This window comes from Ipomoea nil, unplaced genomic scaffold (assembly GCF_001879475.1).
Source record: "Ipomoea nil cultivar Tokyo-kokei standard unplaced genomic scaffold, Asagao_1.1 scaffold3199, whole genome shotgun sequence".
Lineage (NCBI taxonomy): Eukaryota > Viridiplantae > Streptophyta > Magnoliopsida > Solanales > Convolvulaceae > Ipomoea > Ipomoea nil.
The window spans coordinates 798,759-813,560 of NW_017619627.1; the positions used below are offsets into that span (position 1 = coordinate 798,759).

Sequence of the window (14,802 nt, forward strand, 5' to 3'; positions counted from 1 at the left end):
CTGCGAATTGAAATGGGAATGGGACTACTGACAGAAAAGATGGAGAAGGGAAAAATAAGCAACCATGATCACACAGTCATATCCTCTTGAGGATGAGATAAGATTAACGAGGGCCTCCCACGTGGCACCCCCCTTTGTGGTGGCTTAATTATATCAATACATTTTTGCCCTGATGTGGATATTTAGGATTGTAATGTCATGCACCACATAAATCCAATGGCCCTGCTTCCTCAAAGATTAGGTTGATTCAACGTCGCCCGTTAGATTGGACTCATGTGACACCTTATCGTTATATATACCAACCAATACCACCCTATCACCACCATTACAAAGTAACAAGTACTCAGTGCAGCACAGGCAGCTAGCAATGGCCTCCTCAGTCCTCTCCTCCACCGCCATCGCCTCCCGCGCCACCGCTGCCCAAGCCAGCATGGTCGCCCCCTTCACCGGCCTCAAGTCCACCGCCTCCTTCCCCGTCACCAAGAAGTCCGCCGCCGACTTTACTTCCATCTCCACCAACGGTAGCCGAGTACAATGCATGCAGGTATACTAATATATATACACTTAAGTGAACTTTAACTGTTACTGTATGATGGTGTGTACTGAGTTAACTATGCCGTATATATATGTGAGTTCAGGTGTGGCCCCCATTCGGGTTGAAGAAGTTCGAGACCCTGTCATACCTGCCTCCCTTGAGCACCGAGCAATTGCTCAAACAAGTGGAGTACCTTTTGAACAAGGGATGGGTTCCTTGCTTGGAATTCGAGACCGAGGTCAAAATCAACTACTACTACTCTATTATTTAATTTAATTTGATTTAGTGTAAACTTTTAGTTTTGATGGGTCGGGGTGCAGAAAGGATTCGTGTACCGTGAATGGCACGCTTCACCCGGGTACTATGACGGAAGATACTGGACCATGTGGAAGCTGCCCATGTTCGGGTGCACCGACGCGACTCAGGTGGTTGCGGAGCTGGAGGAGTGCAAGAAGGCTTACCCTGGTGCGTGGGTTAGAATCCTGGGATTCGACAACAAGCGCCAAGTGCAGTGCATCATGTTCATTGCATACAAGCCCGATGATAAATAGATTCCATCCCCCAATTTCCTTAAATGATGGATGATTTCCCATTAATCTTGTCTTTTGTTTTTCGATTTCGGTCACATGTTGTTGTTGGCATGGAATGGATTCCCAATCCAGTTTATGAGAATGTAATATTGTAATAATCCTTTGAATTTGCTGTTGTTTCATTTGGTTGTGCAATGTTCCTTCAATTCTCTTAGCTTGTATGTTCCAATTCATCACTCCTTATCTTATCTCTAACCACAACCTAGGACATACTTCAATTCATATTGACCACATGTTTCTTATCGTCAACATGGGTCCTTCAATTCCACTTCACACAAATATTATCTCCAAACTCCTCACAACCACTTCTAATTAAACTTACCCAGGCCACCACAAATACTATTATTTCCCTTGTGCCCACACCAGCATTTTGCCCTTTCTGTTGAGTCACTGTGATTTACTTCTCAAATGCACTGTCGGACTGAGGTGTGGGAGTTGTTGAAGTTGAGAATTTAACATTTTGGGAGAAGAATAACACAAGTATACTAGTGTTATAGTATCGGTGGTTATATATTTTGTGACATTCCAAAATATCTTAGCTAGCAAATGTGATAAAAAGTCTTCTATGAGGCATGCATCAAAATATCTTAGCCAAGTTAGTTCTCTTTGTTCAAAAAAGATAATATTGTTTAATGATTACACACTATTCAATAAAAAGTGAGAAAATGCCAAGAGTAGTCTACAGGCAAATTTCCAAATACAGAATGGAGCATGGCAGAGGTTGGTTAAATTGGTAAGTGAACCGTTAATATAATTATAGGACAATCTGAATTACTGTTAAAGTATTAATACAATTATAGGATAATCAAAATTAATGTTTAATTACGGCCGGATGTTACATTGTGGGCTAGATCACAAGATTGAGAAATTTAGGCTGCAAAAAATGATAATATAGAGACAATTAAGTAGTAAATTGTGTGCCGCAGGTTGTTAGATCTTGGGTATCCAAAGATGTCGCCATGAAATCGTAATGATGGCCACATTTGTGGCGGAGTTCGACCGCCTTATACGTATCATAGACGATTTGGTTTAATTTCTCTGATATTTTGTGTACGTATTTCTTCTCGATTATTTTATTAAATTTTGGAGCACAAGAATACAAAAAGATATAATGGACATGTTATCGTTTTTGATCAGATCGAATGGCTACGGGTTTAAGAGCCACAACTTCATCATCTTCATATATTCCACAGCAGCCATGGCATGCATGGCCATCAGCATTCAAATTCAAATTCACACATATCATTCTTCTCAACATTGAATACCCAAATTCAAAATTCAAAAAATAGGGCTAGCGGGCATCTATCCATGCATGCATGCAGGAATTTTGGGTGTAGATTACAGAATTATTGGCCATTGCATGCAGGTGGTAACCATATGTCCATATATATATATATATATATATATATATATATATATATATATATATATATATATATATATGCATGGGAATTGAAGAATATAATGGGAGCTAGAGATGTTCTCGAACGTGATGAGGTTAGTTTAATTTAATCGAAACTTGGTTGAATTTTAGGTGCTGATTTTATGATTGGAGACAACGACAGACTAACATAATAGTTCAGAGTGAATAATTAAAAATCATTTAAGGACAGTAAGAATGTGTATTTGCTTTGTATGAACAAAGTTACGTTGCCAAATGCCAACCCTTGACACATCATTTTTGAAGGCTTATATATAGAACATTCAATACCCTCAACTAAATTAAAATAGAAAACAAAAATCTCTTCAATCTTCTAACTGATTACAAATTTATAGTCCTTTCAAAAAAAAATTGATATACAATTGTTAAACATGGTAAATAATCTCTTAAAACATGACAATATATCACCAAATAATAAACCACATCTTGAGATTTTGGGTTGATTGCTTCGAACTTCGTTGAGGAATATAGGCTAACCGAGGACGATTATCATAAAATAGTTAATACTTTTTTTTTTTTCCGTTTGTTTTTGTTCTCACAAAGGAGTTCATTTGCCACTTGAGTTATCCCTTTGAATTACGTACAATTAAGGGTGTGTTAATTTGGTTCATTCATAGGTTTAGCTATTAAGAATGTGAATCAAAGTCATTATTATTGTTTGGTCGACAGAACGGTTTCTAGAACACTACTATGAGATTTGATTATCTCCTTAATTAGAAAATTTATTCCCTAATAAAATAAGAGTTTTATTCTATTAATTTCACTCCTAATTGGTAATTTGATTTTTTTAGTTTGGATGAGTGCTTTTAGATTTTTATTTTTATTTTTTGTTCATATTGGTGCTTTGAGTCTTTATATTATAATAAATTGTCTTGATTTTTTGTTTTGTATTTTTAAAACCTTATAGGATCATACATAACTAAACAACAATATAAGTAATCATTCCAATTCCACCATACTACCAAATATGCAAAATACTTTCACCAAAACCCATTACTATTACCAAGTATTTGATTTCCATTCCGATTTCGATTCTCATGTGCGAAACAAACACATCCCAATATTGTACTTAATTAGCTCACCACTATGATGGCAATTTTAAAATATAATCCTTCTTAACAAATAATTTTATCACATTTTTACTCTCATTAATAGCAACCAATTGGGAACATTAATTAAGGAATAATTAAAAAAAATTTGCTTAGCTGTTAACCACGTGGTTGCGGTTAAATGAGTTAGTAATTAATTAATTATTAAAACTTCATGAAATAAATGCTTATTATGAATTGTGCATTGCTTGTTTGGCCACTTCAGCAATTAACCTTAATTATTAATCTTGTTTTGCGTTTGCCGTTACGTCACGACGAGTCACCACGTTAAACTTTGATTTTTCTCCTACCTTCCACATGCGACCTTAGCATCTCACGTTAGAAATCACAAGCAACCAAACAGGAAATTCCAAAATCTATCCACTACTCTTATCTCCTTATTATTACTTTGACACCACTTATTTGTTTCTTTCAATTTCAACCCAATATATAAATTAAAACAAATTTTTTAAATAACTCCTGTGTTCTCAGCTTTGCTAGCTCAATTTAATATTGATACTCAACACCAAATAGTATACTAATTAAAACCGATTCTTACCAATTGTGAAAGTGTAACAAGTGAAGCTCTTCTCGTGACTTGAACTAATGAAAAAGTTCATAGTCTCAACTCAAAGTATATTCGGGATGAAATCCTTTTGCGATTCTAATTGGCGGGGAAAGCCCACCACCACTATCTAAGATGTGCTATGGGTGAAGTTCCCTTTGTGACATTAGTCAGCAAAAGACTACAACTGACTGAATATTAATAAGGTGCTCTCATAGACAATAAAATTTAAAATTTTATGGTTATCAGTTGTTCTCACAAATCATTAAACTTAAAATTTTATAAATATCAAATTAATTGACTGACTAACTTAGCTAGATATATGGACTTTCATTCTCTACTTTTTCACTCTTACTTTTTTTATAAATAATGATAAGGTATTTTTATTGGGTAAATTTTGTTTGCATTCTAAGAGGGACAGGGATGGCCTATTTATGGCAAAATAATGGTTTACTGCAACTGAACAGTATTTAATGCACGTCCTCCCAGAAAGAAGAAAAGTATTACCTTTACCAAGTTAAAGAGGAGAGGTAAACCCATAGACTTTGAAGCCTTGAAGGCCAACACCCAATAGATGGTAAGCACACCACGGCAGAACAGAAAGAACCCAATACCTGAACACCACCTTTTTTCTGCAGAGTATATTCTCTATGCTTGCTTCTTTCCTCCATTATTTCATTACCCATAACATAAGTTCAGGTGTTCTGAAAAAAGATCCGATTTTTTGTTCCGGTACGTATTACATAGGATTCGAGGGTACTAGGAAGGTGGTCTGCTCCGCGGGTGTGAGAGCTGTAATGGGGAAGCCTCCGAAGTTCCCGGGTGTGAGCGAGGAGGTGCAGAAGCTTCTGGATGCGGACATGGACTCTGTAGATGCAAGGCGCCGCGCGCGCGAGGCGTTTAAGGATGTCCAGCTCTCAATAGATCATTGCTTGTTCAAGGTATATCGCAAGTTTGCACCCAACATTTCTTTCTTTCTGGGATTTTGATGTGGTTGGGTTATGTTCTTGGTTCAAAGATTGGATTTTTTCCCCCTTTTGAGTGAACTGATTGCCACCGCTGTTGATTTGAACTGTGGGTACTGGGTAGCCTCTGTTTCAGCTAGAGTTTATTTACAATGGGATCTTGTTGAAACAGCAAATGGATAATTCAGTGGTTTGAATCGAGATCCGTGTTCTTGTAAAACTAGAGACTAGAGTACCACTTTTTGGGTCATTTATGAACTTTTGCTTTTCCACCCTTTGTATGAATCAATCATCTGCAAATTTCAGGGACTGCCAAATATATTACCATCAAACATGGTTTATTTTTAACTGCATATCCCTTCAATTGTCATTTAAATCTGTTGATTTTTTGGGTTTTGCAGGTGCCTCATGCCGAGTTAAAGATGGAGGAGGTAAAACATTTACCATAAGGACATGTTTCATGTTTGTCTCACCTATTGATCTGTTGGTTGAACTTTTATCTTATGTCGCCATTTTGCTTATTTCATTGAAGTGGAAGTTCTGAAAGTTATCCATGGTTTCTAGCATCCTCTTATCAACAGTTTGACAATGTTTTTTCGTGCATACTTCCTATGACATATACTCGAAACGTGGGATTGGCTATTGTGATCTTTGGCAGTCATACGAGAAAAATTCTAGAGGGCTGGAGATTTTCTCCAAAAGTTGGTTCCCGGCAACAAGTCCTGCCAAAGCACTCATTTGTATCTGTCATGGTTATGGAGATACTTGCACATTTTTTATTGAAGGCATGTAGCTTGTGAAAGCATTAGAAGTTCCAGTATTCGATTTAAGGGGCATTTCAAAGTTTAAAAAAGAAATTTGGGATTCCTTGTAGGCATTGCCAGGAAGCTGGCATCTTCTGGTTATGGAGTATCTGCCATGGATTATCCTGGATTTGGTCTTTCAGAAGGTCTTCATTGCTATATACCTAGTTTCGACAACCTGGTTGATGATGTCATTGAGCATTACTCAAAAGTTAAAGGTACATCCAAGTCTTTAATTTAAACCTAATTAGTTCATCGTTTTCTGGATTGCATCTATTTCGGGTTTGAGTACTGGGAATGATTGAATGTTTTTTTATATAAGAGCTGTGTTCTTGTGTTCCTAGTAAATTTATGTTTGGTGAAATTAATAAATGTGAGTAAAGAAAAACACATCAGCTAACTCATTCCCTAGTATCTGTCAAATACTCAAATTATTAATCGAACTTTTGTTTTCCCTAACAAGTCTGGTACTAAAACTTTTTGTTAAATTGCACTTTTTTTTTTTTGGGTAAAAAATGTTGCAGAAAAGCCAGAGTTGCGCGGGCTGCCAAGCTTCCTCTTTGGGCAATCCATGGGCGGAGCAGTTGCTCTGAAGGTTCACCTGAAGCAACCCGATGCATGGAATGGGGCGGTTCTGGTTGCACCTATGTGCAAAGTAAGTTTCAGATTACGGTTCTTAGTCCCGATACATCTCTTGCCCACGTTTTTATGCAAGAACCGGATGACTGATTGATTGGTTACTTCCAATATAGATTGCAGATGACATGGCTCCACCGTGGTTATTGACACAAATCCTTATCGTGGTGGCGAAATTTCTTCCAAAACAGAAGCTAGTTCCGCAAAAGGATTTGGCTGAGTTAGCATTCAAAGACACAAAGAAGAGAGAACAGGTAAAAGTTCTTCCCTTTCTTTAAGAGAATGATATGATAGGCTTTCCGGCCAGGACAAAGCAGATTATGAAGGTTGCAAAGAACAATGTGTTATTTATGGATGGTGATTGATACATTTCTGGAATATGAACTGATTTATCTGTTGAATATGCAGACTAACTATAATGTCATTGGCTATAGACATAAACCGCGCTTAGGGACTGCCCTGGAACTACTTAAGACTACTCAGGAGATAGAGCGATTGTTAGAAAAGGTATGCCAATAGTTTCGACTTCTACTTTATTCCATTGCTGAGAGCTTAACCACCCACATATAACAACTGTTAGTTACTGCTTAGCTTCTTACACTGCTATCACATTCTCTGTACTTACTAAGTAAGAGTGCTAGGAGGTCAAGGACAACCCCACCAAGTCGGTTGGGTTGTTGGCTTGGTAGTTTTAAATTTGACTCTCAGTGAGAACGGCATGTTGGACTTCTTGGCTTGACCCAATCAGCTATGGCAATCTAGGCTGGTTTACTTCCTTGTGGTCATTTTCAAGTTAGGGTCATAAGGCGTGATTTACTCGGTGCACATTCTCCGGTAGTTACTGCGGGTTTTTTCCAGCCTCAAAAAGTCAATATGTGCTTGAAGCCCCAGCGGCCTAACAAGTAACAAGTAGAGATTGTCTCGTCCCCGAATAGAGAAAATTTTAGAGGAATGTGGATGGGAATGGGAAATGTGTGTAATTCCTAGTCGAGGACGGAGACGGGGTTGGAGATACCCTCCCTGAATAATTATATATAATGCTTAGGTATTTTAATTTTTGAATAGGACTTAGGTTTTCATTTTTTATATTTTATTTTTAAAAATACTAATTTGACTAGGGGTTGACTGGGGAACTTTTCCAATCCCCACTGGGGATAGGGACGGGGGACGGTGGGTTGCCATTCCTACTAACAAGTTCCACACGTCCATTGCTTGATTTTGAGTCATATTGCTATTCGAAGTAACAAAATTCTTGAATTGCTGCAGCTGACTGCAAGTAGTTTGTGTTTTAGAGTTGCTTCAATGCTTATTATTTGTATATATTATGCTCAACGGAGATGATTTTGCAGGTGTCTCTGCCATTACTTATTCTGCATGGAAAGAATGATGTAGTGACTGATCCATCAGTAAGCAAAGCATTGTATGAGAAGGCAAGCAGCCATGACAAGAAACTAAACCTTTATGATGAGGCTTGGCATGCCCTTTTGGAAGGTGAACCAGATGAGATGATTCACAGAGTTCTTGGTGACATCATTTCTTGGCTTGATGATCATAGTGCCCATTGACCCTTCTCTCTCTCTCTGCTCACACCTTCAAACAAGTTTTACATGTCACTCACCCAGAGCCCACATTTGGATAGTTACGGCTTACTTATAAATCAAAGGTTTATGTGTCATTGTAAAATCTGTTGTAACTTGTATGCAATTTTATTCATAATCAATAAAACAGCTTTTCATTTAAAGACTAATAAGATTTTTTTTTTTTTTTTTTTTTTAAGATTCAAATGTTATGTTATATGTTTATCATGTTCGTATGCTATGATAATTGTTTTTACGTACTATGCTATTACATCATTACATCTTATACGTATTCCTTATATATGTTTATTTGTGCATGACAGCATGAGCCTTATAGTATACTAGTGTTTGACCCGTGCGATGCACGGGATGTAAATTACATAAACATTAATTATGTTTATGTTATGTTAAAAATTGGTTGAAGCAATACAGTAAGAATTTGGTATATGTAATCATTCATTATATTTGGGAGATCAACAAAAACCATCTCAAAATGGTATGTTAGAAATAGTATAAAGGTGATGGTAATATAAAAATAATACATTAGAAAACTACAAATTATTGAAAACTTCATGATATACAACATTAGTGGTTGAGGTTGTAGTTGAACTTGAGTCTTTTGCTATCAATATTTTGAGACCGTCTGGATTATTAACCCGAGATGCAGCTACGTACAACTGACCGTGTACAAAAACCGGTTTCTTTAGTACTAAACCTACATGGGTCAACGTTTGGCCTTGACTTTTGTTTATGGTCATCGCATATGAAAGCATCAATGAGAATTGCCTTCGTTGAAACTTGAACGGCAATCTTGGATCCGAGGGTGCCATTGACATTCGGGGGATTAACACTTTTGTACCTTTGTTGGGACCAGTCAGGATCTCGCCTTCAATCACATGATCTGCTAGCTTTGTGATTATCAACCGAGTTCCATTGCACAAACCAAGTGAATGGTCAATATTTCTCATTAACATTACCGGTGATCCGATTTTCAAGGTCAGTGTATGATTTGGTAGACCTGAAACCCGAATGCTATTTAGAAACTCCGGTGTGTGTACGTCTCCAAATATACCGTTATCGCCATCGGCTTTGCATACTGCGTCTGAACTATAGTATGACCTACTTTCGGCATTGTGCAACTCAGTCATATATTCATTAACAGCGTTGACAACGTCGAGCGTCGGTGCTAATATGGCACGACCCAACAGGTGCTCGGGGTCAGTGTTCCCACTTGCAAACATAGGAAATGTACTGTGCACAATTGCTTTAATGTTGTCCCCCCCGGATGATACTAACATGTGCGTTGGTATTTCAATTTCTGCAAACCCGTTATTCTGGCCACCAAGCTTCCCATCGCCAATATTGGCAATCCAGTCAGCAAACTCTTGTAACGCATGCCGGTTTCCACCATTTGGTACCGAGCTGAGCCTAAGGTTTTTAGTCAACCTTAAGACTTTGCAAGTATCCCATAGGTATGATGAATTAATCGCTGAAGAAACAATGTCTTGCCGTGTACCTTTGGGAACTACTGGAAGAATTTGACGAAAATCTCCACCCAATACAACTGTTTTACCACCAAACGTCTTCATTTCACTATTAGGTTCTACAAAACGCAACAAATCCCGCATGGTTCTATCTAAAGCTTCAAAGCAATGTTTATGCATCATGGGAGCTTCATCCCAAATTATCAAGCTCGTCTTGATCAGCAACTCAGCCAGGTCGCTACCTTGCTTAATGTTACAGGTAGAGTCCTCATTTATTGCAATAGGTATTGCAAATCTCGAGTGTGCAGTCCGGCCACCTGGTAACAACAAAGAAGCTATGCCACTTGAAGCGACATTTAAAACGATTTGTCCTTTGCATCTGACTGCAGCTGATAACGCTCTCCATAGGAAAGTCTTTCCTGTTCCACCATAACCATAAACAAAAAATAAGCCACCCTTCTTGTTCTCAATATCTTTGATAACAGTATCATATATGAGACCCTGTTCTTCAGTTAGTTTGGCACAAAGGACCTCAGAATCTGCCTTCAACTGTTCCGAATCGTACGACAACTCTTCAAAAACCAATCGATTTTGAAACAAACGTGAATTATCAGTACTTGGTATTGGCATCGGGGGGTAGTCTTTTAAAGACTTGTTTTGTTGACCCAACAGGTTTTCCAGTTCAATTAATGCAAAGTTCTTTTTCTCTTCCTCTGTTAAGACCAAATATGTTAAAGTAACACAACCAAATTAGTTATAACTATAATCTAGTAAAAATGTTGAAACTTTTATTGTATACTAAAGAAGTAACATTACCTTGTTGTTTTAATACTCTCCTTTGATAATGTTGAGCATCTTCAGACAAATGTTCCCACACTTGATTCCAAACATTTTCGGGTCTAATAATTGATGATGATGTTAGTAAGACAACAAATAGCTTCCTCAATGAATGCGCACTTGACCAATAACTTGCTTCATTTATAGCATCAATGTACTCCTTATCATCGTCTAACAATCCATGAGCATAACACGCATCTCTAAAGGTTAAGTACTCAACACTGTTAACTGTCCTAATATCTTTGTAACTTGTCGGACCACGGACTATGTTCAATAGACACCTCAAATAATATATTTCGCCTGAAGCTGGAGGCACATAGAATATTCTACCAATTGAGGAACCCTTCTTTCTTGGATGCCATTCACGGATGTCCTTCTTCCAAACAAATTTGGTAGGCATCTCGATGTACGTCAGTAAACTCGCTTCTTTGAACTTCTGATTGGCTACAAACCATGCATTAAACATACTTTGCCAAACGGTTTCCCTATTGAGGACATTATCAATCGTATCATCGTCTTGGAAAACAACTGACTGGCAGTCCGGCAAGTGAAAGCTTAATCGCTCAACCGGGGGAGTTCTGTACTGTACTTCAAAACTAAACAACCTCCATGTTGCCTCGCATGCAGATACGTACCTGCAATCATAGTACATGTTTATCTCATCGACAATCTCATTACCAGCTCCATCGATCGTAGCCTTATAAAACTCAGCCGTGACCCGGTCGTTACCCTTGTTTACGTACTTGAATAAGTACTTGATTGACCTGGATTGGTTACACCATTCAACATTAATATGTGATTTGTATTTCAATAGCAAGTACCGATTATGTGGTACAACATATCTATTATCCAAATCTATTCCATTTTTTTTATTGTCCTCTTATCATCCCTCCTTCGATACAATGGGTAACCATCTTGGTCAAAATGCGATGCATCAATGTATCTTTTTGGAAAATGCTTTGAACACTTGCCATTTGCCATGCACGGGGATTTCATTCGGGCAGCACCACACGGGCCGTGCAACATGAATTCTCCAACATGTTTGTAGTATTCATTCTCTGTCACCTTGTCGGGGATCTCGGCTGAAATGATCGTGTCCATAAAGGCCGGGTCAGCAAATTCGCTGTTCGCTTGAATGAATAGTAATATGTGAGCATGCGGAAGACCACGTTTCTGGAACTCAATTGTGTATATAACTGTCAAGAATGTATTTATATTGTCAGTTATACGGTTACTATATTAATTATTAAGGAGAACAAAAACTTCGTTTGAATTTCGTTACACACCTGCCTTTACGCGACCAAATAGTTTCCCATTTTTTATTTCCTTTATTAAACAGTCTAGCTTCATTTTGAAAACACAGCAAACAATGTCCGGGCGATCTTCAGCTTTCAAGTTTCTTTTCTCCAAGAAGCGTTCTATCTCAGGCCATTTAGGATTACATGTAAATGTAATAAAAAGATTGGGATAGCCTAAAAATCTACAAATTGCCATGGCGTCTTGGTAATTTTGTATCATGTACCTTGCTCCTCCAGTGAAACTTGATGGTAATATGATTCTTTTACCTTGAGAACTGGGTTGAACTTCACCTCGCGTCAGCGCATCAGAGAGTCCTTTGTAGGCCTCACACCTCAAAGCTTTTTGATTTAACCGAATATAGAGTAACCTCGAAGATTCAACCATAGTATATGCATCAACCAAGAATTGCTGGAATAACCTTTTAGCATACATTATAGTTGAGATCTCATTTGATCTTTCGTGTATACGGAACGCGAAGTACTCTCTTTGTGAAACACTCTTTCTTGAAAAGTCTTTTTTAGTACCCTGTGTAGCAAAATGTATATCTTCCCTGAAACCATCCTCTCCATACGGAAATAATATTGGGTATTGCAATGGTAAATAAGCTGGGTTTAATTCACTTATTCGTTTCAAGACTCCTGATCTAGACTCGACAATAATATCACGTTGTCCCATGTAAGGGTCTATATCTCCAACAATGAGAGCGGCAACCTCGGATGTAGTTGGAAGCACATAAGTTCTGGCATCTTTGGTCCTCTTCCCTATTAATCTCATTCTTATCTGAGTTTGAGGATTAGATTCAATAAACGACTTGGCCATTCAGAATGACTTAACCAACACATTGTGTTCATCTAGCGTTTGCTTAATGTCGTGTACTACCTCAACATGCAATGTAGAATCATTGTTTTGCGCCCTAAACAATGAAGAATATAAAATATTAGATATTCCGTATTTAGACATGATCTAACTAAAATAAAATTGATTAACACAAAGCAGTCTACCTCAAAGAGTTGAATCGATTTTCTATCTCATTTTCTGTATCGTGAATGTATAACTGGGCAAATTTAGGTTGAATGCCAACTGAAGGGACTAAGCTCCCAATGCGATGAAAATTTTGACCATTAATCCGGAATATAGGCGGTGATGTTCCGTTGTTAATAGTTCTATCAATTTTGCCACCCATGGACGTGAAGCAGAACATGTTGTTGTAGGACCGTATATTCTTTAAAAAACATTTGTTTTTATCACTGGTTGTAAAGAATAGGTCATGCAACTTCTGAGGAGGCTTTGTCATTAATGGCAACTTTATCTTCCCATTGACACAACATGCAGAGTATTTTGGATTTTCAGAGCCCTTCGAATTGCTTGACCGTTCATTGTACCAAAAAAACGAATTACAATGCTCGCAAACATAATCTGGATCACCAATATCAAAATAATAACCTAACCAGACCGCAAAAAATGTATTAGTTCGTATGTAAAATAATAATGTAAGATAGTCCCTTAATACAAACAGAAAACGTTCTGGTCATAGCATATCACAAATGAACTCACCATTATTTGGAGGCGTATTGTCCTGTAAAGGTTCAACAACTTCCTGAAAATCATGCATTAGATTTCGGCAATGCTCGATGGGTCGACTCTCTGGCTCTACAACGACTATTTGCATATTATTGTCATTTGTAATACAACCGTTACTTGCAAACCCTAAAAAAACAATATGTAATTAAACATTATAACTGCATAAATTTAAAAATCTATCCTTCTATCCCTCGATTTATGTTTATACCTATTTGCGAATTTGGTGTTCGGTTTAAGTCGAATGTGCAAGTTTGACGGTTACAGGTAGGTGTTTTGCCGTGGTCCTCATTGACTGTACCGCAATTTGCTATAATATAACATATATTTTAGTCAAAGTTTGTTAGAATAATAATTAATCGATTTGACTATACACTCTTATTACAATATTTATTTGTATTTGTTGAAGTTCATACTATTTGCTACGTTGCTAGACGGCATTCTGCTACTCAAATTTTTCGTTGATGTAGTATGTATTCTCCTTCGTATCGGAGAAGAAACTGTCAAAATGAAGGAATAACGACTATTATTAACAAATAAATGAGAAAGATCCTTACAAAAAAACGAACTCTAGTGTTTTATTTTAATATAAGTAATAAGTATATTATTGAATTAAAAAATTATACCTAGTTGCGAATCTGGTGATCTATTTAGGTCGAACGAACGATTGCGGCGCTTTGTACTAAGTGGTTTATCACGATCCCCCTCATCTCGAGCGCAATTTGCTTTAATTGTTTAAAAGCCACACAGAACCAAAGTTAGAATGTTAAGTATAACATTTTACAAACTCCATTCATATCATCTGCAAAACTGAAATCGAAAAGTAATGTTTGAGATTCGTACTATTTGATATGTTGCTTAACGGTATTCTGCAACTCAACTCTTGCAGCGGTGTATGTCGAATTGTCGTACTAATTACGCTTGATGCTGTGAATTAGAGTATGAAGTTTATGTTACCAACTTATTCAATAAGGATATACACTGTGTTCTAGGCCAAACTTACCATTTGTCACAATACTTAATGGCGTACTTAGCGAACTTTGGAAAACACCAATAAGCGGTTTACTATTGACTGCACTCCGGCTGGATTCAATTGGCGACACGTAGGCTGCATCAGTGATATTACTATTCTCATTCGCTGCAACGTAAACACATATGTCTATCACATATCATACATCGTTCGTTGGAACAATTTTTGACAATAATAACAAATTATACTGTAATTATCCAATGATAGTTCGTAATTGATGTCACTATTGTATTGTATAATAATACCGATAGTTTTAATCCAATATTTCAAATTTTATATTTAACCATATTATCATATTATTTTTTTCATAATATGTCATGATAATAATATTATATAATGATATATCTTTTAACCATAGGTGTTTTTATATAGCA

The 14,802-nt window shown here is 37.2% G+C and overlaps 3 protein-coding genes across 4 annotated transcripts; 2 read left to right on the forward strand and 1 right to left on the reverse strand.

Moving 5' to 3' along the window:
* Positions 1-203: 203 nt before the first annotated feature.
* On the forward strand, positions 204-1,260 carry LOC109168540 (ribulose bisphosphate carboxylase small chain SSU11A, chloroplastic-like). The gene is made up of 3 exons (XM_019317595.1): positions 204-544; positions 639-773; positions 856-1,260. Exons 1-3 carry the CDS (start codon positions 368-370, stop codon positions 1,084-1,086), a joined length of 543 nt encoding a protein of 180 aa, XP_019173140.1. The 5' UTR covers positions 204-367; the 3' UTR covers positions 1,087-1,260.
* A 3,491-nt stretch (positions 1,261-4,751) lies between these two features.
* Positions 4,752-8,370, forward strand: LOC109168572 (caffeoylshikimate esterase-like). Of its 2 annotated transcripts, XM_019317632.1 has the most exons (9): positions 4,752-4,858; positions 4,967-5,160; positions 5,586-5,615; positions 5,843-5,969; positions 6,059-6,205; positions 6,512-6,642; positions 6,740-6,877; positions 7,032-7,130; positions 7,973-8,370. In XM_019317632.1, exons 2-9 carry the CDS (start codon positions 5,017-5,019, stop codon positions 8,186-8,188), a joined length of 1,032 nt encoding a protein of 343 aa, XP_019173177.1. In that variant the 5' UTR covers positions 4,752-4,858; positions 4,967-5,016; the 3' UTR covers positions 8,189-8,370. The 2 variants fall into 2 exon arrangements, with proteins under 2 accessions (XP_019173177.1, XP_019173176.1); XM_019317631.1 differs by having other exon boundaries at positions 4,791-5,160.
* A 381-nt stretch (positions 8,371-8,751) lies between these two features.
* Positions 8,752-12,639, reverse strand: LOC109168432. Its single transcript, XM_019317456.1, has 4 exons — positions 11,808-12,639; positions 11,423-11,717; positions 10,501-11,285; positions 8,752-10,397 (listed from the first exon to the last, which is right to left on the reverse strand). The coding sequence occupies exons 1-4, from the start codon at positions 12,637-12,639 to the stop codon at positions 8,752-8,754; spliced, it is 3,558 nt and encodes a 1,185-aa protein (XP_019173001.1).
* Between the last annotated feature and the right edge of the window lie 2,163 nt (positions 12,640-14,802).

What these genes read in the sequence shown, in the direction of transcription:
- LOC109168540 (XM_019317595.1), top strand. Translation starts at nt 368, where the DNA reads ATGGCCTCCTCAGTCCTCTCCTCCACCGCCATCGCCTCCCGCGCCACC. An exon ending in GCCGAGTACAATGCATGCAG is followed by an intron (nt 545 to 638) that starts GTATACTAATAT and finishes ATGTGAGTTCAG; the next exon opens with GTGTGGCCCCCATTCGGGTT. An exon ending in GCTTGGAATTCGAGACCGAG is followed by an intron (nt 774 to 855) that starts GTCAAAATCAAC and finishes GTCGGGGTGCAG; the next exon opens with AAAGGATTCGTGTACCGTGA.
- LOC109168572 (XM_019317631.1), top strand. Translation starts at nt 4,870, where the DNA reads ATGCTTGCTTCTTTCCTCCATTATTTCATTACCCATAACATAAGTTCA. An exon ending in TAGATCATTGCTTGTTCAAG is followed by an intron (nt 5,161 to 5,585) that starts GTATATCGCAAG and finishes TGGGTTTTGCAG; the next exon opens with GTGCCTCATGCCGAGTTAAA. An exon ending in ACACAAAGAAGAGAGAACAG is followed by an intron (nt 6,878 to 7,031) that starts GTAAAAGTTCTT and finishes TTGAATATGCAG; the next exon opens with ACTAACTATAATGTCATTGG.
- LOC109168432 (XM_019317456.1), bottom strand. Translation starts at nt 12,639, where the DNA reads ATGGCCAAGTCGTTTATTGAATCTAATCCTCAAACTCAGATAAGAATG. An exon ending in GACCAAGATGGTTACCCATT is followed by an intron (nt 11,286 to 11,422) that starts GTATCGAAGGAG and finishes TAACCAATCCAG; the next exon opens with GTCAATCAAGTACTTATTCA. An exon ending in GAGAGTATTAAAACAACAAG is followed by an intron (nt 10,398 to 10,500) that starts GTAATGTTACTT and finishes TGGTCTTAACAG; the next exon opens with AGGAAGAGAAAAAGAACTTT.